We start from the raw sequence: 25,197 nt of genomic DNA, 5'->3' as shown, positions 1-25,197 counted from the left end.
AGATGGCTGTCTTATCTCCTCTCAGTCTCCTCCTTTCCAGGCTAAACAAACCCAGCTCCTTCAACAGTTCCTCATAAGGCTTGGTTTCCAGACCCTTGATCATCTTGGTCACCCTCCTCCGCACATGTTCCAGCTTGTCGACATCCTTCTTAAATTGTGGTACCCAGAATTGGACACAGTATTCCAGGTGTGGTCTGACTCACTGAACTTAATCGACCTAGTTTAGTAATGTTAATTAATTCCAGTGGTTCTTTGCTGAGTAAAAGTTGGTTGAATACCATCCTGAATGTTTACCTGTTCTTTTCTGTTTTCAGGATCCAGAACATAGGTGCCTGGATAGAGTCCTGAGGGTCAGAAAGAGAACCTGGTGGGCCATACTGTATTTGTCCCCCAGACTTGAGATTCCTCTTCCCTATCCACATTGACTGATAGCAGCTCTTCAGGATCTCAAGCAAGGTGTCAACATTTTCAAAACCAGACTACAGTGGTACCTCGGGTTAAGAACTGAATTTGTTCTGGAGGTCTGTTCTTAACCTGAAACTGTTCTTAACCTGAAGCACCACTTTAGCTAATGGGGCCTTCTGCTGCTGCTGCGCCACCGCTGCATGATTTCTGTTCTCATCCTGAAGCAAAGTTCTTAACCCGAGGTAATATTTCTGGGTTAGCGGACTCTGTAACCTGAAGTGTATGTAACCCGAGGTACCACTGCAGAACGTTTCAGGAGACAAATTGCCACATAATGCAACATTTGTGCAAAATCAGGGAAACAGAGTCTTGCCTAAAAGAGTTGTGAATGTTAATGACAACAACAAAAGCTTATAGCCGAGAAGTGGAAGGAGAAAACATGTACCTTGGCAAGAAGAACGTCTTTTTGAAATTGCAGTTGTGCTATGGTGCAAGATGTCTGCATCATTGCTTTAACTGCATGTAACCTGGATGGAATCATAAAACTAGGAGAATTTGGATGTTATAGAGATGCAGGGAAGAAACAGCAGAGAAAGGGAGGCTGGGAAATTCATTCACTCTATATCTGATGCTCAAGGGTGAGTGCTGGGCTTATGCAGTCAAAAACAGCAGCACCCAAAATACCAGCGGGAGATATCAGCTGGCTTAGGGAAAACCTCAAAGTTTTCATATGTACAAACAGGGTAAAGGCAAACCAAATGGGAGGAGGAATGGTGGATCCTGCAGGAGGGCAGAACTGGATGACTAGAATAGGGAACTGAAACACTCCACGCTGCCACCTCATGCTGCAACCTTTTCTTGCAGGTCCCACTTGTGATAATAATAATACTAATTAACATTTGTGGAGTGCTTTCAAGAGTACCATTATTTAAAGCCCCAGTAACGCAATACTAATTTCTCTTTCTCTGCTTTTATTTTTTTATGTGCACTTTATACTGTGCAGGTTTTAATTGCTATTTGCATTATCATTATCGTTTTAAAAATCCTTAAAGAGGCGGTGCCAATTTTTCAGAACAGGAAAACTCCGAGTGTCTTTACCCTCTTTTTTTATAAAATGCTGCTCTTTGTAGAATATATATGTTTAATTCTGCCCTGTTCAGAGCTGATAACCTATACATTTCAAACCGGCATCCAAGAAATAGCTTCTGGCATTGAACAACTGGAGGTATTTTTCTAGGTCTGCACGAACATGCACATATCAAATACAGTGGTACCTCGGGTTACATACGCTTCAGGTTACAGACTCTGCTAACCCAGAAATAGTACCTTGGGTTAAGAACTTTGCTTCAGGATGAGAACAGAAATCGTGCTCCAGCAGCACGGCGGCAGCAGGAGGCCCCATTAGCTAAAGTGGTGTTTCAGGTTAAGAACAGTTTCAGGTTAAGAACGGACCTCCGGAATGTGTTAAGTTGTGGGTGAACATATCAGACGACACAGCAATTCTTCAAACAGCTCTTGTTTATTCACAGGCTAGGACAGAACTGAACTGAAGGGTTCAGTCAGCCTGCTTATATAGAGCTCCAGTACAATGTAACTGTAACAATTTTCTAAAACTATCCAATCACTGAACGTCACTTTCGATCCCTTATTTGCATAACTATCCACAGTATCCCCCTGCTGGCCCAGGGTGAGAACTTCAGTACATAACAGAATGAATTAAGTACTTAACCCGAGGTACCACTGTAATAATAAATGTCTGTATCTTCAGTAAGTCATTTACATCACAAGCCTTCAAACAATGCTGAACCATTCAGATTCCTGTTTTAAACAGTGGCAGGGATAGCAGCATGAAAGAAAGAATCAACCAACCAAGAAGTATGCATGTTATTTACATACATACATACAATATTTTTATCTCACTTGCCAGTTTGCCCTTTGCAATTGAGGGTGCCGTGCAACATGCACACATGTGCACAAGATGCGCAATTTGCTGGTGTCACTCACGCACGCTGTGTGAAATGCTGGCATGTCACCATGCGGTCTGCGCCACTGACATCAGCACAACGCATGGTTGCTGCAGAATTTTGAGGGTGTCTGGCCTTCTCGGAAATTTTGGAAGCCCTTGGCCCCTCAGTCCCCCCTAGATGGCGCCCCTCAACTCACTTATCAGACAATCATGGTCTCCCAGAGTGGCTCATATCCGGAGGGAGGGGGAGAGAGACTAGGAATCTGGTTTACAAACCAAATTTAAGAGGCTGCCTTAGGCTGAGCCAGACCACTGGGGCCATCTAGTTCACTTTGGTCTACACTGGCTGGCAGTGACTTCCCAGTGTATCAGAGGGGAGTCTTTTCACAGACCTACCTGGAGATGGCTGGGATTGAACCTGGGACCTTGAGCATGCAAAGCAGATGCTCTACCACTGGGCTATAGCTCCTGCCCAGACAAGACATGCAAATAAAGGGGCATTGAAGGACACAGTGGAACAAGGAGGCTTCTTTTAGACCCAAGCATAGTGGGGAAGTTATTAAGCATTTACATCCAGTTCAGGCCAGGCTGATCTCTCCTTGTGAATGTTCTTATTTGAACAGCAATTACAGGCTCTTGTTCCCTTGGTCTCTGGATGGGAGCAGAGTTTCCTGTGATCCCAGAGTAATAGGCCCTCAGAGCAGAGTGCTGATCCTCTGACATTTCTCCGATGGAAATAGGGACATCTTATTCCATAATAATAATAAAAAATTGTACCCTGCCCATCTGAGTGGGTTGCCCTAGCCACTTTGTTCACCCTCCAGCATATACAAAAACATAATAAAATTTTTAAAACTTCCCCATACAGAGTTGCCTTCAGATGTCTTCTAAAGGTTGTATAGTTACTTATCTCCTTGGCTCAGTGGTCGCATAACTCCATACCCTCCTATGAAAATCGGGACGTCCTACCATACCCTCCAACCTGTCTTCCAATCGGAAGCCGTGCCTTGGTTTTCAAACGGTTTGGGGAGTCAAACGGACTCCCGGAATGGATTAAGTTCAAGAACCAAGGTACCACTGTACATAAAAACATGATAAAACATTTTTTTAAAAAAATTTAAAAAACCACACACTTCCCTACACAGGATTGCCTTTAGACAGCTCAGGGTTTGGATAACTCCATACCTTTCAACATTTCTCCAATAAAAATAGGGATGTTCTAAGGAAAAGTGGGACACGAGTGGCGCTGTGGGTTAATCCACAGAGCCTAGGACTTGCTGATCAGAAGGTTGGCGGTTCGAATCCCTGCAACGGGGTGAGCTCCTGTTGCTCAGTCCTTGCTCCTGCCAACCTAGCAGTTCAAAAGAACGCCAAAGTGCAAGTAGATAAATAGGTACCGCTCCAGCGGGAAGGTAAACGTGCTTCCGTGAGCTGCTCTGGTTTGCCAGAAGCGGCTTAGTCTTGCTGGCCACATGACCCAGAAGCTGTCTCCGGAAAAACGCCAGCTCCCTCGGCCAGTAAATCAAGATGCGCGCTGCAACCCCAGAGTTGTCCGCAACTGGACTTAATGGTCAGGGGTCCCTTTACCTTTACCTTTAAGGAAAAGCCCCTTCTGCCCTACGGAGGAGGTAGTATTGCAGGCTTCACGGCCCCTCCGCACGCGTGGTGGATAGAGGTCAGCCCCCGCACGATTGGGGGGATTCCTGGCCGCGGCACCCCCTGGCCAACCAATTGGCCAGTTTAGGGGGTGTGGCCTGCCCTATAAAGGCAGGATGCGGCCAGGGATCTCCCTCTTTGCCGCTCATCACGGCTTCTGTAAATCTGGGAATGTCCTTGGAAAATAGGGGCACTTGTTCTGTGAGTATTCTTTCAGGCAGGGAACGGGGAAACGAGCTGCCTGCAGTTGCTCCCTTCTTGGCCGATGAACAGGCCACAGTTGGTCTTCTCCTTGCCTTGATGCTTTTCCTGAGAGGCAATCAGTGAAGTCTCCTCCCACTGGCCCTTGGTCCTACCCATCAGTTCTGCAACCCTCGGGCAGCTACTGCTCCTTTTGCAAGATCCTATGACACAAAAAGCACAGTGCACCACAACTTTCATGGGGGTCATACTGCTGTTGCTACATTTACAGACCCTCTAAGTGTCCCTATTTTCCAGGGACGTCCCTGATTTAGAAAAGCCATCCCGGTTTCTGATTTGATCCCAGAATGTCCTGCTTTTCCTTAGGATGTCCCTATTTCCATTGGAGAAATGTTGGAGTTAGCCCATTCCCCCAAGCCGTCTGAAGGCAATCCTATACAGGGAAGTCTCTCCCCCCCCCCAACTTTTAATGCTTTATTATGTTTTTATATATGTTGGAAGCTGCCCATAGTGGCTTGGGGCAACCCAATAAGATGTATGGGGTATAGATAGTAAAATGATCATTATGGAATGGGACATCCCTCTTGTCATAAGAGAAGTGCTGGAGGGTATGCATTTAAAAGGCATGGTTGAAATGTTGGCAACCCTCTGCCTGATTTAAGGCTGCTCAGCGTGGAGCTATTTACAGCATCCTTGCAAAGGAGAACAGAAAGAAATCATTCAGAGTCCGTGGTCACAATTCATCATCATTTGGTACACTTAAGCCTATTGAAATCAACAGGCTTAAGTGTGATTCTGAGCTGGATTGTGGCCAGTTGCTCCATTACCTGGAAAAGCTCATTTTAAAACAAACATTTTAAAATGTATCCACGGTCACTAGAGTTGTCAGTCCCCCCCCCCACAGCCCTGTTTCTTTGCCTGTAATATCAGCCTCACATGTAAAAATATAGCGAGTGGGGCCTTTTTCTCACTCAGATATGAACCGACAGAGAAAGCTTCTGCTGCTTCCTTTCTGCCTGTCCAGCTGCCGACTAAGAGCCAGTGTGGTGTAGTGGTTAAGAGCAGTAGACTCGTAATCTGGAGAACCGGGTTCGCTTCCCCGCTCCTCCACATGCAGCTGCTGGGTGACCTTGGGCCAGTCACACTTCTCTGAAGTCTCTCAGCCCCACTCACCTCACAGAGTGCTTGTTGTGGGGGAGGAAGGGAAAGGAGATTGTCAGCTGCTTTGAGACTCCTTCGGGTAGTGATAAAGCGGGATATCAAATCCAAACTCTTCTAAAGGAGTAGGTAAAACATGTTGGTGATTCACTAAAAGTTGCTCAGTTTGACCCGCCAAGCAAACTGTTTTTTTGCATGTTTTTGGGGGGAGTTGCCCCATAATCCAAGGCCACATTCATACCATACTTTGAAAGTAATATGATGCCAAGCAGCCATGCCTTCCCCCAAAGAATTCTGGGAACTGTAGTTTGTTAAGAGTGCTGAGAGTTGTTAGGAGACCCCTATTCTCCTTCTGTGGACTGATGTTAAACCACTATGCATAGGAGTCAACTCCTAGGGGCAGAGGGGGCTTCACACACACCCGCCAATAAAATATTTGAAGAGACCAGGCCTCTCCAAAGTTGATGGGCATTGTCATTCAAATGGTGTGCATGAACTACATCATGTGACTTATTATATGGAGGGCTTACTTGCCCCCCCCCCAATATTTTATTCAAGTTGGCACCCCTGCCACTATGGGAACTGTAACTGTGACGAGAATAGCAGTCTCCTAACTCTCAGCACCCTTAGCAAACTCCAGCTCCCCAAAATTATTTAGGGGAAGCTAAAGAATTAAGTGGTATTGTAGTGCTTTAAATGTATGTGGCCCAAATTTCTTGGAATGCTGTAGGAAATCTGTTGTTATAAAAGACTGGCTATTGATTGTTAAACTGGTCTAAAATACAATTTCTGGATATTTGAAAGGTGCAGTCTTAGAGGCTGACTTAGAAATTGTTTTAAATTTATTAGCTGCTGTTAAATTATGTGTTGCTGCCCGTGTTGTTAAAGCTATGGTTTTCCCAGGAGTGATGTATGGAAGTGAGAGCTGGACCATAAAGAAGGCTGATTGCCGAAGAACTGATGCTTTTGAATTATGGTGCTGGAGGAGACTCTTGAGAGTCCCATGGACTGCAAGAAGATCAAACCTATCCATTCTGAAGGAAATCAGCCCTGAGTGCTTACTGGAAGGACAGATTGTGAAGCTGAGGCTCCAATACTTTGGCCACCTCATGAGAAGAGAAGACTCGCTGGAAAAGACCCTGATGTTGGGAAAGATGGAGGGCACAAGGAGAAGGGGATGACAGAGGACGGGATGGTTGGACAGTGTTCTCAAAGCTACCAGCATGAGTTTGACCAAACTGTGGGAGGCAGTGGAAGACAGGAGTGCCTGGCGTGCTCTGGTCCATGGGGTCACAAAGAGTTGGACACGACTAAACAACAACAAAGTCTGGAGGGCGGGGGAAGACAGTGCCACCAGGAACAGACTAGATTGACTATAACAACATATTTGAAAGTCACAAGCATAAGGAAAGAGAGAAATGAGCGGGATAGCAGATCTATAGAAAGATGGTCAATATTTATTACATTTTGGAATGACAAAGTTCAAGTCATCATATATTTTTATAATATATGTTTAATAACTTACTACATGTATTGATCATGTATAGTATTATTTATATACATATATATGCTATGTGTGGATATATACTTATTTGGTTATTGCATCCAAACAAATTCAGTTGTGTAATTTAAAGTGGACCTTGGAGCTCTTGCACAAAAAGCCACTTCACCACTCAAAATCTGACATTCTGCAACAAAGAAAGCATGGGAAAATGCACCAGAAAGTGTGGGATAACATTTGCATGATGCAACATTATCTAACCCCCCTGCAATCAAATCAGAATGGATACTCAATAGAAAGTGGGTATTGTCTAACCGGCCCACAAATTTTGCACAAAACAAATTGGGATAAATTATCCAGTCAACAGCTTGTCTGGAAATGGCCCAAGACTTAATATGCAGCATACATTTAAAGCATATTTAAAGCAAATGGCTTCCCCTAGAGCAGGCATGGCCAAACTTGTCCCTCCAACTGTTTTGGGATGACAATTCCCATCATCCCTGATCACTGGTCCTGTTAGCTAGGGAAGATGGGAGTTGTAGTCCCCAAACAGCTAAAGGGCCAAGTTTAGCCATGCCTGCCCTAGAGGATCCTGGGAACTGTAGTTTAACCTGACAAAGCCCCAGCACCCTTAGCAAACTATAGTTCCCTGGATTATTTAGGGGAGGTTATATGTTCTAAATGGTGCATGTGCAGTGAGATGCCTAACTGATGCACATATACATACTTACCTCTTTGAAACAAAAGGAAGCATGCTTTTTGTCTTCAGGAAAAATGTTTTTATGCACGTGCAAATTCAAAACCAATAGATTAAATTGACCAAAAACCCATGCAATGAAATCAATTCAAAGGTCTTTATTAGGGTTATAGTGCTGTTTTATTCTACTTTTTGCACAATGCCCAGTGTATACTCCCTCCTGAACTACAAATACAGTGGTACCTCGGGTTACATACGCTTCAGGTTACATACGCTCCAGGTTACAGACTCTGCTAACCCAGAAATATTACCTCGGGTTAAGAACTTTGCTTCAGGATGAGAACAGAAATTGTGCTCTGGCGGCGTAGCAGCAGCAGGAGGCCCCATTAGCTAAAGTGGTACCTCAGGTTAAGAACAGTTTCAGGTTCAAAATGGACCTCTGGAACGAATTAAGTACTTAACCCAAGGTACCACTGTATACACTAGCAGCAATGATCTCACCGGATGTTTGACCAAATACACGTTTCTCACATCAAAGAGCTGAGGGAAGCACGCAGGAAGAAATCCCAGTGGCCTAGACGGAAAAATAGAGAACCCAAAGCAAAGCCAAGCAATTGGGTTGCTCTTGTGAGTGACAGTCCTGCGGGGGCACAGCTCTTGAGTAATCTGCCATGGACAAAGAGATACTTGCCTGGCTTCCAAAACCCACCAGAACCTTCAAGAGAGCCATCAGAACTATTAAAAGCCCAGCATCTATCCCAAGGCTGAAGTGGCCGGCCGCAAACCATTCTCCAAAGACTCACCTACATAAGAAGCACACTGCAACCTGCTACTCAGTGGCTTCAGTGCACAGCAAGGAACAAGTTGTCGTTAATGGCACATGTTGTTTCAAGGCCCGGATGTGCACTCCTGCAGCATATATCCTTCATTATTTGTTGTTGTTGTTGTTGTTGTTGTTGTTGTTGTTGTTGTTGTTATTTCATTCAATTACACCAATAATCTGATTCAGTATCAGGCAGCAATGCATACACGTACACACGTCTATGCACCCAGCTGAATGAGGTCACACCTGTGCACATCCACATGGTTTATGGGGGTCGTGGTTGCAGTAGTTGGGCTTAAGACTGCTTCTCAGTGTCAGAGCGGGGCGATCCCAGGCAAAATGCAGTGTGTCTTCTCAGAGGACTCCTGCTACAGAGGAGTCAGGGGTGCTATAGAACTGCCACCCTTTAAGAGCAAGACCCCTGCACCCACAACATGCTGTGTAACAAAATGATTTGCCTTGACAAGCAGAAAGTCACAGGCACCAGAATGTTGACATTCCGCTGCAAAAAGGGAAAAAACACCATCGTGAGGTTAAATAAAAGCACAAGCAATGCTGCGATGTTGGTTTTCTGGGATATTTTCAAGCAACACCTTTTTTTTTCCTTTGCAAATTGAGGACAGCTAATGGTGGAAGGAAATTGCATGACTGAATCCTTCCCCAAAGGGAAGTTTCCCTGCACACAGAAATCTAGTACCTCAGGGAGGAGGATGGACTAGAAGCCCTCCTCTCCCAAACATCACTTTTTAATCAGAGTTGGGTTGTTTAAAAATGCAAGGGCAGGGGACATTCAGTTATGTGAAACTGCCCCTCCTCACTGCAGTCTAAAATAGTATAGTATACAGTGGTACCTCGGGTTACATACGCTTCAGGTTACATACGCTTCAGGTTACAGACTCTGCTAACCCAGAAATAGTACCTTGGGTTAAGAACTTTGCTTCAGAATGAGAACAGAAATCATGCTCCGGCGGCGCGGTAGCAGCGGGAGGCCCCATTAGCTAAAGTGGTGCTTCAGGTTAAGAACAGTTTCAGGTTAAGAACGGACCTCCAGAATGAAATAAGTACGTAACCAGAGGTACCACTATAGTACAGTCATACCTCGGGTTACAGACACTTCCGGTTGTACATTTTCGGGTTGCGCACCGCGCCGAACCCGGAAATACCGGAACAGGTTATTTCCGGGTTTCGGCGCTCACACATGCGCAAAAGTACTAAATCGCACTTTGCGCATGCACAGAAGAGCCAAATCGTGACCCGTGTGTGCGCAGACACGGCACTGCGGGTTGCGCACTTGCCTCCTGCACGGATCAACCCAAGTGTGCACTGTATAGCCTAGGAACAGACTATAGTACAGTCTAGGAATAGCTTTGCCACCTCATCTGCTATCACAACTAGGCCTACAAGCCAAAAGGAATCTGAATGATCTACCCCCAAACATTCTGCAATGTAGACTACTTGAAAACTGCTGAGGGTCTGAGTGGACCACTTAATTATCTTTCTGCCTGATGTAGCAGTTGTAATGAGCTGTGCCATGTAATAAAATAAAAACAGCTTGCTGGAACATAACAATGGCCCATCTAGGGTCATGTAGAGGTTAGCCTGGGAGACACGGGTTCAAACCCCCCACTCAACCATGAAGTTCACTGGGTGACCTTGATTCAATCACTGCCTCTCAGCCTGACTTACCTCACAGGGTTGTTTGTCTACTTATTCATTTATAAAATACTGCTGTATCATAAATACATCATAGCAGTTTACACTAAAGGTAAAGGTAAAGGTACCCCTGCCCGAATGGGCCAGTCGTGACAGACTCTGGGGTTTGTGCGCCCATCTCACATCTATAGGCCGGGGGCCAGCGCTGTCCGCAGACACTTCCGGGTCACGTGGCCAGCGTGACAAAGCTGCATCTGGCGAGCCAGCGCAGCACACGGAACGCCGTTTACCTTCCCGCTGGTAAGCGGTACCTATTTATCTACTTGCACCCGGGGGTGCTTTCGAACTGCTAGGTTGGCAGGCGCTGGGACCGAACAGCGGGAGCGCACCCCGCCGCGGGGATTCGAACCGCCGACCTTTCGATCGGCAAGCCCTAGGCGCTGAGGCTTTTACCCACAGCACCACCCGCGTCCCCGCAGTTTACAATAGAAAACCATAAAAAGTTAAAAGCAAGCCAAAAGCAAAAGAATTAAAAAATAACATCAGAACCGCACAGTAGGTTTATGTACTCTGAAATGCCCACATAGAAAAGTTTTCTGTAGGCATTTAAAAGTTGGCACAGAAGGTGCCCGGTTACATTTCATTAAATTGTCAAAAATTTCACATGTACACTCCAATACATAATAATTTTTTTCTTTTGTTTTGCAGACTTCCCACCCCGTTTTCCACGGTGTTTTTTAATTTATCCCCTCCTTGCTGCACCCTATCGTCTCACTCTTATAACGTAACAATCCTGTAATCTCCCGATTCCTTCTGCTACTCATAGTTCAAATCCTGCTCACAGACCTGATCTACTCTGAGAGCTTGCAGATAATTTCAGTTGTAAATCTATGAATGGGGAGGTTTGGGCTCTCAAAGCATTGTCAGACTCCCCAAGACCCATCAGCTCCAGCTGACATGGTCAGACCACAGAAGACGTACCTCAACAACTCTTGCAGAGTCACAAAGTCTCGCCCATCTGTGTTTCAGATAAAGGTTCTTCTGCAGGTATGTGGCCCAAACTTCAGGGTGGCCTTCAGGGGATGCTGGACTGCAGCTCCCATCAGCTTTGGCCAGCATAACCAGTAGTCAGGGAGTTGTAAGTCCAGAGATGTAAAGAACACCCGGTCAGGAAGGCTGCGTTACATACAGTACTTCTTACAGCTCCAAAGCAGGCATAGGCAAACTCCAGCCCTCCAGATGTTTGGGACTACAACTCCCATCATCCCTAGCTAACAGGACCAGTGGTCAGGGATGATGGGAATTGTAGTCCCAAACATCTGGAGGGCTGGAGTTTGCCTATGCCTGCTCCAAAGGCTTGCATCACTGGGGCTGTCAATGCTGACCGCCTGTTCGAAGGAGATATGGAACTTCTGCCAGCTCCCTCTTCTGCTGCTGCTAAATAGGCAATTGGCCGGATCAGGGATAACAAAGTTGACCTTAAAAGATCAAGCTGCACTTGGACTTCCGGAGGCGGCGCGAAACAAGTAATGGCGGTCCTCTTCGCGCTGCGAAGAGGGGCTCCGCAGAAAAGGGTCGTTCGCTGCGGCAAAGCGACGACCCACTAAGAAAAACCACGAGCAGAGTGAGCTCGTGGCCGTGGGATCCGGCGGGCACCAAGAGCAACCCCCAAAACGAAGAAGGGACCCCGTAAGGGGCTCCGGAAGCGCGGAGGGGAAGCGGTGCTGTGGATTCATCGCTCTTTCTGCGGGAGTGAAGCCGCGCGGCTGTTACGGATGAGCGCCGACCTTTCTTCCTTCTACATTGGATTACAGACCAACTACTCGTGAGTAAGATCTACCTGAGATTGGATTACAAAATTTAAGAATTTGGCTGAAAGCGGGAGACGAGAAAAAGGAAGTCCGTCTCCCGATGGTGCTTAGTGATCAAAGGCAAAGGATTTGACAGGCTGGAAGCAGCACAGAAGGGCTTTAAACCAAGAGAAATCATACGCTTAGAGAAGCTGGAAACTGAAAGGCAAGTTACTTTTATTTCTTTGGGACTGATTCTATCTTTCTTTATGGGGACTTCCTCCTCTGCTAAACTTATTAAAAAATTCTAAAGACTTTAAAAACCCAAGCCCCGGACTTGCAGCGGGACAAAAGGCTGTTTTGCAGATACACTTACAAATCTGAAATGGTTATTTAGAGGCATCACTGTTGGATACAATTTAACAACTGTACTTTGCACCTTTTAAGAGACTTGTGGCAACATTGTGAGAGCTCTGCTTGAGGGAAAAGGTCTTCCCCAAAGACTATTGTTAATTTACTTAATTGCAGGAACTTTAATGGCGACTGAAACTTTGTTTCTTCCTTCCTGAACTGCAACAGTACTCCCTCTAGTGGAGTTTGGGATTTACAATTTCCTGGGAACCAACTTTGCTTTGTCTCTCTGTGGTTTGGTTGTTTACTCCAAGGCCTGCCTTTCCCAGGAAATTTTTGACAGCCTGACCTTGAATCCAAAGACAGGTGGGGAATGAGCGACAGAGTAAAAACAAGAGCTGCGTCGAAGGCAGGGAAAGGCAAACTGACACAAACAACCCTATTTTCTCAGGGACGTAGATCTTCAGTCCCTGCCGTCTTGCAGACTGCACCCTCGCCAACAACTCTAGCTGAAGAAGCTGAACAATTAACAGGTGAGGATATGGCATCTGGAGGGTCTAACACTTTGTTAGAGGAAATGCTACAACAATTTGCAATTTTGAACAAAAAAGTGGATGACCAAACTGCAAAAATTGATTTAGCCACATCCTCAATTACCAAACTTTCAGAACAGGTGGCTAAGCACTCACAAGACATTGGAAATCTAAACGACGCAACATCTGAAAATCGAAAACTGGCGGAGGCTGCGAACCAAAAAGCAGAGGCCGCAGCAAAAGGAGTGGAGGAACTGAAAGGAGAGGTAAGACCCCTCCACAAACATATTACAGACCAGCAGGCCTACCTGTCTTTGGTGGAACTGCGAAACAAGGAAAATAATCTGAGATTACGCTCTATCCCAGAGATCGAGAAAGAGGACTTGATAGGTTTTCTAACAGCAGAACTCTCTAAATTCTGGGGTATTAATGAAGACACAGACTTTAAAATAACAACGGCATTTAGATTGGGAAGAGTTGTTGGAAAGGACAGGCCTAGAGACTGTTTGATCATCTTAAGGACTAAACAGGAGAGAGACAAGCTACTTGACCTACATTTTAACAAAGCACTTGTGATACAGGACAGAAGAGCACAAATCTACAAGGACATCCCTAAGCAATTATTGGATCTCAGATCTAACTATACTGACCTAGCTGGACTTTTGAGAGGTAACGGAATACCATACAGGTGGGAGTTTCCACAAGGTCTTTCATTCAAATACAAAGGAAAGAAGATAAAAATCAAAACGAAAGAGGATAGCCAGAAGTTCCTACACGACAACGGAGAAGACTTGCAGAAAGGAGCAGCAGCTATTTGGCCACCACCTGAGTCTGGGAAAGAGCCACCACCTTCGGATCCGGACAAAAAAGAAGACACCCAATAAAGAGTAACAACAGATCGATACAGGATGTCCCTGCAGCTGTATAGTTGGAACATTAATGGCGCGAATTCCCCAGAAAAACGCAAAAGGATCTTCCATATTCTAAAGAAAGAAAATTTGGATATAATCTGTTTGCAAGAAACTCATGTGACCAGGTTACACAAGAAGGTGTTAATAAATAAAAGACTAGGCCAAGAATTTATTTCATCAGACAGAGTTAAAAAGAGAGGCGTGGTGATCTACGCCAAGGAGAACCTTTCACCAAAATTCTTGTTCAAAGATGAACAAGGAAGAATTCTGGCTATCGAAATATCGACCCAAGGAGAGAAAATATTGATATTAGGAATCTACGCACCAAATGAGGGGAAATCAGAATTTTACAAGAAGCTGCATGAGACATTACTGGACTATCTGGACTACTCTAACATCATTATGATGGGAGATATGAATGGGGTTGTCTCTACTTTTATGGATAAGTCACAGAACCAGAATTTGACCAAAGATGGAAGACTACCAAAAACCTTTTTCGAATTAACTGACAATATGGATTTAATTGATTTATGGAGGACGAGAAACCCCCTTGGTAAAGAAGGAACTTTCTTTTCTGAGGCCCATCTGTCATGGACAAGAATCGACCAAATTTGGACAACTAGAGGGCTGGCACCTAAGACTACAAAAATAGAAATCTGCCCAAAGACATGCTCCGACCATAACGCTTTGAAAATGGAAATGAGACTAACCACTGCCGACTCCTTCAGATGGAAAATGAATGACAATTTATTAAGAGATCAAGAGATTGTAAAGAAGGCCCAAAAAGCTTTAAAGGACTATTTTGAAATTAATTTGAATACCTCGGTGGAAAAAAGAATAATCTGGGACGCGAGTAAAGCTGTTATGAGAGGGTTTCTGATACAACAGAATACGATCAAGAAAAAGTTCTGGAATGGTAAAAAGGATAAGATATTGGAGAAGATAAGGGATGGTGAGAAAAAATTAAGATTAAACCCAAAATCAAAGGAGACTTTAAGAGAAATTAAATTCCACCAGTCACAATATGCGAAACTGATCAATCAAGAAGTGGAATGGAAGATTAAACAAATGAAACAAAGATCCTTTGAGTCGGCGAATAAATGTGGGAAACTGCTAGCTTGGCAGTTGAAAAAGAGACAAAAATTAAATTACGTTACCAATCTAGAAGTTGAAGGAAAGAACATTCAGAAACCGGGAGAAATTAGAAAGTGTTTCCAGAAATATTTTAAAAAATTGTATACACAAGGATCCGAGGATGCGACTGAGATAGAACAATTTTTGAAAGAAAACGGCCTTCCAGAATTATCACAAGAAAAGAGATCAATCTTGAACTGTAAAATAACACAACAGGAAATTGAGGATGCCATTCAGAATATGCAGCTAGGCAAATCTCCAGGCCCTGATGGACTCACCTCCAAATATTATAAGACTTTAAAAGACTACTTGATACAACTATTAATGGAGGTTTGTAACCAGATTATGGGGGGAGGGAGGGCACCAGATACGTGGAAAGAAGCATTCATCACATTGATACCTAAAGTGGAAACTGAAAAGACTCAACTTAAGAACTACCGACCCATCTCACTCCTAAATGTGGATTATAAAATATTTGCGGATGTTTTAGCAAATAGATTTAAAAAAGTATTAAATGAAGTAATTCATAAGGACCAAGCAGGCTTTCTCCCAGGTAGACATTTGTTTGACAACACTAGGAACATTATCGATATTTTGGAACTTTTACAAACAAATATTAATACCAAAGCAGTGTTAATTTTTATTGATGCGGAGAAGGCCTTTGACAACATTTCTTGGAAATTTATGAAGAAAAACTTGGAAGGGATGGGAGTGGGAAGGGGGTTTGAGAATGGAATAGAGGCAATCTATTCAGAACAAAAAGCTAAGTTGATAGTGAACAATGTGGTGACAGAAGAACTTCATATTGAAAAAGGAACACGCCAGGGGTGCCCCCTATCCCCTCTGTTGTTTATTTCGGTTCTGGAGGTTTTGCTGAATATGATAAGGGAGGATCGGCAGGTACAAGGAATACGGGTCGGAGCGAAACAATATAAACTGAAAGCATTTGCAGATGACTTGGTTTTAACATTACAGGAGCCAGAACCTAGTACAAAAAGAGTTTTGGAATTGATTCAGAAATTTGGTCGGGTGGCGGGTTTTAAGTTGAACAAACAAAAAACCAAAGTGTTAGGGAAAAATTTGACGGCTATTGAAACAGAGGGGTTCCAGAGGGAAACGGAACTAAACATTGTTAAAAAAGTGAAATACCTGGGGGTCAATCTGTCTTCTAAGAATTTGAATCTATTCAAAGATAATTATGAAAAATGTTGGTCAGAGGTTAAAAAAGACTTTGAAATTTGGTCAAGACTGAAATTATCCTTGTTAGGCCGAATTGCAGTTATAAAAATGAACGTTTTGCCAAAAATGTTGTTTCTGTTTCAAGCCTTGCAGGTCGTGGACAGAGTGGAATGTTTTGGAAAGTGGCAGAGGGATATCTCTAGGTTCGTCTGGCAGGGCAAAAAGCCCCGAATAAAGTTTAAAATATTAACTGATGCAAAGGAGAGAGGGGGGTTTGCCCTGCCGGACTTAAGGTTATATTATGAAGCTGCGGCCTTCTGCTGGATGAAGGATTGGATCTTATTGGAAAACACTGATGTCCTAGATCTGGAAGGCTTTAACAATTCGTTAGGTTGGCATGCGTATTTGTGGTATGACAAGGGGAAAACATATGGAATGTTCAAAAACCATATTGTCAGGAAAGCAATATATATGGTCTGGAAAAAATACAAAGACTTATTGGAAAGTAAAACTCCGAGGTGGATTTCATCAATAGAGGCCAAAGCTCGGAAAACAGCCAATATGGAGGCACACTGGCCAAAATATTGGGAAATAATAGAAAACATTGGAGGTAATTGGAAGTTGCAGAGCTTTGAAAAACTAAAGGATAAGGTGCAAAATTGGCTACACTATGCCCAAATTAATGAGGTTTTTAAGCTAGATAAAAAGGTAGGATTCCAGGTGGAAAAATCGAAACTTGAGACAGAGTTGTTAGAACCAAAGACCAAGGTATTATCGAGAATGTACAACTTGCTGCTTAAATGGAACACTCAGGATGAGACAGTTAAGTCAGCCATGATAAAATGGGCTCAAGACATTGGTTACAATATTATGTCCGAAGACTGGGAAAGGTTATGGACCACCGGTATGAAATTTACGGCATGTAGTGCCTTGAAAGAAAACATTATGAAAATGGTATACCGGTGGTACATGACCCCAGTCAAACTTGCTAAGATATACCATTTGTCTGACAATAAATGTTGGAAATGTAAGGAGGCTGAAGGAACATTCTTTCACCTCTGGTGGACTTGTCCAAGATTGAAGGCCTTTTGGGAAATGATTTATAACGAGTTAAAAAAGGTGTTTAAGTACACCTTCCCCAAGAAACCAGAGGCCTTCCTTCTGGGCATTGTCGGCCAGAAGGTGTTAAAAAAGGATAGAACTTTTTTTATGTATGCTACAACAGCAGCAAGAATCCTTATTGCTAAGCACTGGAAGACCCAAGATTTGCCCACACTGGAGGACTGGCAGACGCAATTGATGAACTACATGGAACTGGCCGAGATGACTGCAAGGATCCGAGACATGGGAGAAGAGGCAATGGAGGAGGACTGGAAAAAATTTAAAGACTATTTGCAGAAGTATTATAAGTTGTCTGAAACATAAGACGTCGTATGATTGGGAACGTTAGCCCCAGCAATGAAATTTTATTATCTATGAAACTGACAATATTCATGAAAGAATCAAAGTTTAAACGGGTAAAAAGGATATTATGTTATATTTTTAGAGTAATTGGAGAATAAGAGATTTAAACTTAAATTGCAACTGAAAATGTAAAGAAACACATGAAATAAGGGTATAATTTGCTGGCAAATTTTATTATCAAGAATGCACTCATGTGGGAGATGTGGGGAAGTCCAAAGGAAATTTGAAATAAGTTGTCGAAATGGTTGAGATTTTCTGTTTTTTCTTCCTTTTTGTCTTTAGCTCTGTCTTTTTTTTTGTTCTCTATGTAATTTGGAAAAAATGTAATAAAAATTATTATAAAAAAAAAAAAAGATCAAGCTGCACTTGTGGTTTTCTGATCCAGTTGTGCTGACCATGAGTAACACACCAGCACATGAAAGTGTGATACCTGGATTGCAACAAAAGAGTACACATTGAGGAGTTTTTTTATGATACAGGTACATTTCATATGGGACGCAGGTGGCGCTGTGGGTTAAGCCACAGAGCCTAGGACTTGCCGATCAGAAGGTCGGCAGTTTGAATCCCCACGACGGGGTGAGCCCCCGTTGCTCAGTCCCTGCTCCTGCCAACCTAGCAGTTCGAAAGCACGTCAAAGTGCAAGTAGATAAATAGGTACCGCTCCGGCGGGAAGGTAATTGGCGTTTCCATGCGCTGTTCTGGTTCGCCAGAAGCAGCTTAGTCAAGCTGGCCACATAACCCAGAAGCTGTATGCCAGCTCCCTCAGCCAATAAAGTGAGATGAGCGCCACAACGGGACCTAATGGTCAGGGGTCTCTTTACCTTTACCTTTCATATAGTACACACAACAGGTCTTTGAGATCAAAGCAGCCTTAACTGCAGCAAACTCAAGATGCAAACTTCAAAAAAAAACTTTATCAAAACATAGAAAAGGGGGAACAGGAATCCTAGCTACTCTGGGACATTCTCCCCAAAGCCAAAAACTCATTTCATTAGGTCCCGAAAGCTACTCTTAAAATGAATGTGACCTACCATCCCCTGTTGTGACCCTCCAGGCAAAAACTCAGCCCACCAGTCATACATTGTGCTCTGCCACGGGCTTGGCAACCCCTCGGTTTTCAGCCTGATGGGTCAAATGATGTCACAAGCAGCGTCAGGCCTGCAGTCTGCACATACAGAAAGAATGGAAGTTAATATGGGAAGCAATTGGGGCCACTTCACACAACAGGATACACTTATTTGCAAGGTTATGATACACTTATTTTGCAAGGTTGCAAATGCAAGTTTGTTGCATTCTAAGGATTACACTCAAAGCTTCTTCTGAAACACTTCATTTTAAAAAAAAGAAAACCAAAGGGGACTTTTCTGAGAGTGAGGATTCACTAGGGCTCCTTGCCAAACTTAGATTTGGTGGCAAACTCAGATTTTCCCCCAGGCAATGTGCGGAACATCCCTGATAAAGACTTTCCGAAGCAGTAACCTCAGATCAAAGAGACATTGCCTTCTCCCCACCATAAAAGAACGCAATAAAACAACCACCAAAATCTAACCACAACACCAGATGCTTTTCTGTAATATTTTATTTATATAGAAATACTTAAAAAAACATGAAGTAGCACCATTACTTAAGTTTTACCTTTATTATGTAGAACTTTAAATGTCAGAAAAATAAAACTCTTGATACAATTTCAAATCTTGTCTCAGCAAATATAATATTAGTATCTGACCATGAGGTTAAAGGCCCTTTATCATAAAATAAAATATACTTTGTTTTTAAACTTTGCTCAGTAAAGTACATTTAAGATCAAGTAACATCACCTACATATACATAAACAAGTGGTAAACAAATGTATTAAAATAGAAATACTAAACTATAGTGGTGCAACAGAATTTTTTGTAATTTCCACTGAATTCTATTTATACAAATGTTAGAAAGCATCAACAGTTCCTTTTGACTTATGCTTAAACGCTTCCATTTTTTTGTAATAATATAGAATAAAATATGCTTTATATCACTGAATAGAAAATATGCTGGGTGAAGCAGATTTAAAAGATTTCTTTTTTCTGAACCTATAAAAAATCTCCAGCCCAACAGAATACTGTTCAAAGTATTACACATTTTATGGTTTTGCAATTCCATTCACAATTGTGTGATAGTAAAATAATACAGTGTTCTTCGCCATAAGGCCATACCAAAAAATAAAAAAGATTTAACCCAGCTACAAAAAAGTTCACTGAACTTAAATTAAAATACTTGTAAACATCTTTGCAATATGAAATATAATTTTTCAAGTCAAAAAAGAATAAAATACTTCAATCTGTATTAATGCAATTTATCTTTAAAACCTTTAAACGTTTTAATATATATAAGAGATATGTTACAGTTTCCTTTTTTTCTTCTTTTTTTTCTTTGATAAAGCTGCAGTATCATAAGTTCATTATTATTATTATCATCATCATTATTATTATTAAAAATTCACAGGAAAAAATCTTGCCCTTTCGAGAACATTCAAGAAAAGTTATCCATCCATAGATTTATTTCTCAATAAGCAATCTACCAACTACCAGCACATTATACTAACTGTTCACACGCCATCATAATCCATATGCATTTCCTATTTTAATTTGGGGGGGAGGGAGAAAAAGAGAAGAGAGAAGAGAGAGAGAGAGAGATATCATTTGATTTGGAAGCTTGGCCTTAAGAGAAAGTGTAAAAACTAGTCTATTACTAGAATGTCGTTCCTTAATATTTATAGCATGCACCAGGTGTCACAAACATCCCCCTTAAACCCATTCCTAAGCTACGGCACACTCAAGAATGCAAGGAAACAAAAACAGAAGTTATTTTTTCAAAAACCAAGATGGTCATCATCCTGCAAAACGTCAGGTTCCCCCACCCCACCCCGTCCCCCCACTCTGTTATTATTTATATTATTTTTGGGATGTGCGGATACTGCAGCTTTAAAAGCTCGACACAGATATTATATATATTTATATGCATGTATATAGGCAAGTAGAAGACCTTTTGAAGAAGAGGTTGCTTGTCTGTGTGGGGGGGGGGAGAGAGAGAGAGAAAGAGGGAGCATAGGAGCCAACTCTGAGAGGTTGAGGTCCCTTTGCCCCCCCCCAATAAAGTATTCGAGGGAGCTGGGCCCCCCAAAGGTTTATGGGGTGCATCACAGGAGCCAACTCTGAGGGGTCTTTGCCCCCCATAAAATAATTGATGGGGCGGGCCCCCTAAAATTGGTGGGCATTGCCCTTCAAATGGGGTGCATGCACCGCATCATGTGATCGATGACGTGGGGCGGGGCTTGCCGGGGCCCCCAATATTTCATTCAAGTTGGCACCCCATGCCTTGTGATCCATTATGCAGGGTGCAGCTGGCCTGGCACACGTCTACACCCATTTTTTAATTCAAGTTGGCACCCATGAGAGGGAGGGAAGGAGGGAGGGAGGGAGGGAGGGGTCGTGGTTTGGGGACCCTTAGGAAAAGATCCGGATGGCCTGAGTGACGGCGCTGTGGCACACGGGGCACTGGGGCTCCGTCTTCTCGCAGATGCGGTTGGCACACTCCATGCAGAAGAGGTTGTGGCCGCAGGGCACCAGCGCCGCGATCACCTCGCTCTCGAAGCACACGGAGCAGTCGCGGCTGCCTTTCCTCCGCAGCCCCGACGACGAGCACGACGAGCTGGAAGAGGAGCTGGAGGACGAGGACGACGACGCCGACGAATCCGACGGCAGGCCCGGCAAGTGGCAGCCCAGCCCGTTGGCGTACAGAGGGTAGGAGCAGGGCGACGACGACGACGACGGGGCGGACGGCGAGGAAGCGGCTGCAGCGGCCGCGGCGGCGGCAGCAGCGGCGGCCACGGCGGCGGCGATGAGGCGGCCGCCCGGGTCGCTGCGCACCCGCCGCGCCAGCGGGTGCTGCTCCAGCGCCACGCCTCCCGCCCCGACGTGCAGAGGCGGGGAAAGGCGCGTGGGAGGAGGAGGAGGCGGCGGGGGCGGAGGCGGCCCGGCGCCCCGCCTCTGCCCTCCGCTGCTCACCAGCAAGGCCAGGTTGGCGTTCGACGGGGGCGCGCCACCGCCGCCACCGGCGGGAAACGCGACGGCTCCGGGCGACGAGGACCCGCGCTCGAACTGCGACCAGAGCAGCGGCGCGCCGGGCGGAGGCGCCGGCGCCAAGTCGAAGCCGGGCGGGGAATCGAAGGGCGGCAGCTCGGAGGCGCAGCAGTCGGGCGACGAGAGCACCTCTCCGCCGCCATAGACGCCGTAGCCGTTGTTGTTGTTGTTGCCGTTGTGGTGCGGGAAGCTGAGCGAGGGGCTGGGCGGGCTGTAGTCGGCCAAGCGGGCGCTGCTGCTGCCGCCGCCGCCGCTTCCTCCGACGCCATTGCCGAAGTACGAGTCGGTGGAAGCGCTGCCCAGCGAGCTGGAGCTGTCGTTGCGGTAGCTGCAGAAGGGCTTGCGGCCCGGCGTCGGGGTGATGCTGGAAGAGGAGGGCGGCGGAGGGGGCGGCGGAGGAGGAGGGGGCGGCGGCGGAGGGGGCGGCGTGGGCTTGCTCCAGAGGCTCCCGGCGCCGCCGGCGGCCAGCTCGAAGCCCACGTCGGTGCCGTTGGCGTGGAAGTCGTTGTCGTCGGTGAGCTCGATGATGCCGCCCGTGCGCATGGCGATGTGCGCCTCGATCTCCTCCCGCGCGCGGTCCACGTTCTCCGGCATGCCGGTCACCTCGAAGACGGGCTCTTTGTCGCGGCTGGGCGTCACGATGTAGGTGTGCGTCTGCTGCTGGATGCGCTTGATGGTGGCCCCCTTGGGCCCCACCACCAGGCCCACCACCCGGTAAGGGACCCGCACTTGGATGGTGGTTTGGCCCGGCAGGTTGGGCGGACTGGGCACCGTGCCGTTGAGCACGGTGTTTTTGTTCCGGGAGGCGCGGATCATGGAGAAGTGTTCCGCCGCCGAAATGATCTCCCTCCGGGCCATGGCCACATCTTCCTTCCTGCCCGTGACCACGAAGAGCGGCTCCTCCCCGCGGACCGGGGTCTTGATGTAGGTGTTGGTTTTGGCCCGCAACGCTTTGATTTTACAACCTGAGATAAGGGGGGGGGAGGGGGAAGGGGGAGGGAAAGGGAGGGAGGAAAAAAAAGGAAGGAAACACGGTTACATCAACTCCAGCTTTTCGGGGTGCAACAACGGAACGAGGGGGGGGGGGCCACCAAGCCAACCTGCCTCTTGGTCCAACATTTCATCCACGTCGAGTTCCATTTGCAAGTCATCACAAGCACGCCAGCTTTTTGACACAGGAACACACCCATCTCCGCACCTCGAACCAACCAATATTCCCATTGGCCAAAACAAACAAACAAACAAAAGCCCCAAAACGTTATTTGCCCAGCATCTCGGAGATAATAAGTTGCAGGGGGGTGGGGCGGCAGAGGGACGACAATACCAAAACACCTCCCCACACCCAACGCAACCACGCTATGAGACGCGAAGTGAGCGGCCACATTGCATCCATCGCAAGCGGGCAACCCAAATATGCAACGCCCCCTTTATATATATATATATAATAAAATTAATAAAACCACACTCGTGCTCCGCACATTTCTGGGGGAGGGGGTGGTAGCAAGCCCGACGGGGATGACATAGACAGACACACCGAGAAATACAAAAAGGTACCAGCAGCAGCCCTCTTGAAGACACCCGCTTCGTAATGCAGATGCTTTGAACCTAACCCCCCCCCCCCATTGTTCACCTCCTTGCCGTTGCCTGTAAGGAAACACCCATCGATTCCTAACTATTGACAAATAAAGGCGCGCGCACTGACCAGCATCCGCTTGCATTTTTGCGCACACAGAATCAAATCAAAAGGGGTTTTTTAGGGCATAAAAGGGGGAGGGGTTGTGCTGCGAGATGAGGCGCAAACATCTGGATGCGAAAGGCGTCCTCCACCTCCACCTCTGCTCTGCTTCACTTTCTTTGTCTAGAGTGGAAGTGGCGGCGGGGGAGGGAGGGAGAAGGGTGTCGAGAAGAGGCGGCCAGGTTAGCCATCATCACAAACCCTGCAATTTGGACTCGAGGGGGCGAGCCGTGTTGGCATCTCGGAGGCAAAAGGCATCCACAGAAACCCAGGGAGGAGACAGCAGCTAGAGAGAAGCAGCAAAAAACGTCCCCTCGATTCCCACCACACATCTCTCTCTCACACCACACACACAAAGACGATCGTGCCAAGCCCCCACCTTGCCTGCCCACGATCTCGGCGACATGCTCCGAGCTGGGCACCGGGACGCATTCGGTCATGTTCACGCTCTTCTTGCGCGGCTCGTTGTCGTAAAGGGAGCCCGTCTCGTCGTTGTCCAAGCCCAGCAGGGAGAGCTGATCCAAAGCGATCTGAAGGGCTCTTTGGTCATCCAGGGTCTCCCCGCCTCCTCCTCCTCCACCGCCGCCTCCTCCGCTCCCATTCCTCTCCATGTCGGCAAACAAGGAGCTGGGCATAGTCCCGGGTGGATGTGGGGGGATCGCGCCCTCCGCTTCCTTTCCCTCCTGCGCTCTCGGATCAGGAGTGGGGGGCGGGGGTGGGGAGGGAGGGAAGCAGGGAAGGGAAGCAGCACCAACACACACACACACACACCAGGAGAAGGGGGGAGGTGGAAAGCAGACACAAAGGAAACAGCCAAGGCAGATGGCCAGCAAACGGCAGACGAGGAAGCGGTTGGAGAAGCCCGGCAAACAGATCCTGGATGCTGGCTCAGAACAAAACAAAACGGGCAAAAATGCTCAGATTGTAAATTCCTTGCGCGCCGCTTTAAAAAAAGAGAAGAAGCCCCCCTCCAGTGCAATCCGGTTTATAAGATGCTTTCCAAGAAAAGGAGGAAAAATACCCCACCACGACTCCCCCCAAGCTTTTCCCTTTTTCTTCTTCTTCCTCCTCCTCCTTGGGGGGGGCGCGGGGGGGGCGCGTGCAGAGAATAGAGAGAAGCGCTCCGGTGCTTTTGGCACCCCCCCTTGAGTTCCTTTGCTGGCCGCGATGGCAGGCGTTTCTTTAAGGAGCCCCTCCCAGCTTCCACTCACTCAGCGATTTCTCTCTCTCTCCCTCTCCTCCTCTCCCCCTTTCTTTCTCTCTCTCTCTCGCTCGCTTTCTCCTCCTCCTCTTTTCTGTCTGAGCCTCTGCTGCAGCCAGACAGCGCTGGGGAAAGGGGAGCGGGGGAGGGGAGGAGAAATCAGAGCGCCGCAGCGTAAGCGGCCGGGAAAAGCGAGCGAGCCGAGGGGAGCCGCCGACAGCGCCGCTGGAGGAGCCGATTGGCCGGGCCCGGCGGAGGGGGGCGGGCCGGCTGGGCTGCTTGGCCCCGCCCCTCTAAGGCAAGGCTCCTTTTCTTTGTTGTCTAATGCAGAACAATAAAGGAGGGGGGAGAGAGAGAGAGAGAAGATCCAGAAAGAAAGAAAGAAAAAGCAACCCTGTCGATCTGTCTATGTATACATAGGAAATCTTCCGCGCATTCATCAAGTCAACGCGGACCCAACATGACACTTAATGGCTCTTGCGGCATTGCAAACGGAGCGCTTGCAAACCCGTTTCCCATCCGGAAAAGGGGGTTCGTTTCTCCTCGTTCCCCAAGGGATCTCTCTCTACCCATTCGGGGTGCGGTGGTTTTTACGCAGGGATGATAAAATGCTGGCCCCGAGTGATGGGTGGAGGGAGGGAGGGACATTTGCGCCGGCCCAAGGAGCCACGCGCGGCGCTTCCTGCGAGCAGCACCGGCAGCAGAGGGGGAGGCAGGAGGG

At 46.4% G+C, this 25,197-nt stretch overlaps 1 protein-coding gene across 3 annotated transcripts; it reads right to left on the bottom strand.

Moving 5' to 3' along the window:
• Nucleotides 1–18,983: 18,983 nt before the first annotated feature.
• On the bottom strand, nt 18,984–24,259 carry MEX3B (mex-3 RNA binding family member B). Of its 3 annotated transcripts, none has more exons than XM_082198540.1 (2): nt 23,655–24,259; nt 18,984–22,505 (listed from the first exon to the last, which is right to left on the bottom strand). In XM_082198540.1, the coding sequence occupies exons 1-2, from the start codon at nt 23,908–23,910 to the stop codon at nt 20,905–20,907; spliced, it is 1,857 nt and encodes a 618-aa protein (XP_082054666.1). In that variant the 5' UTR covers nt 23,911–24,259; the 3' UTR covers nt 18,984–20,904. The 3 variants fall into 3 exon arrangements, with proteins under 3 accessions (XP_082054666.1, XP_082054665.1, XP_082054664.1); XM_082198539.1 differs by lacking the exon at nt 23,655–24,259 and adding an exon at nt 23,243–23,641; XM_082198538.1 differs by lacking the exon at nt 23,655–24,259 and adding an exon at nt 22,641–23,232.
• Between the last annotated feature and the right edge of the window lie 938 nt (nt 24,260–25,197).

The sequence above is a fragment of the Podarcis vaucheri genome (assembly GCF_965113315.1).
Source record: "Podarcis vaucheri genome assembly, chromosome: 14".
NCBI lineage: Eukaryota > Metazoa > Chordata > Lepidosauria > Squamata > Lacertidae > Podarcis > Podarcis vaucheri.
This window is presented reverse-complemented; position numbering and strand designations above follow the sequence as displayed.

Excerpts from the sequence above, each read along its gene's own strand:
- MEX3B (XM_082198540.1), bottom strand. The coding sequence starts at position 23,910 with ATGCCCAGCTCCTTGTTTGCCGACATGGAGAGGAATGGGAGCGGAGGA. Across the intron at positions 22,506-23,654 it reads CGAGATCGTGGGCAGGCAAG|GTTGTAAAATCAAAGCGTTG; the intron begins GTGGGGGCTTGG and ends CCCTTATCTCAG.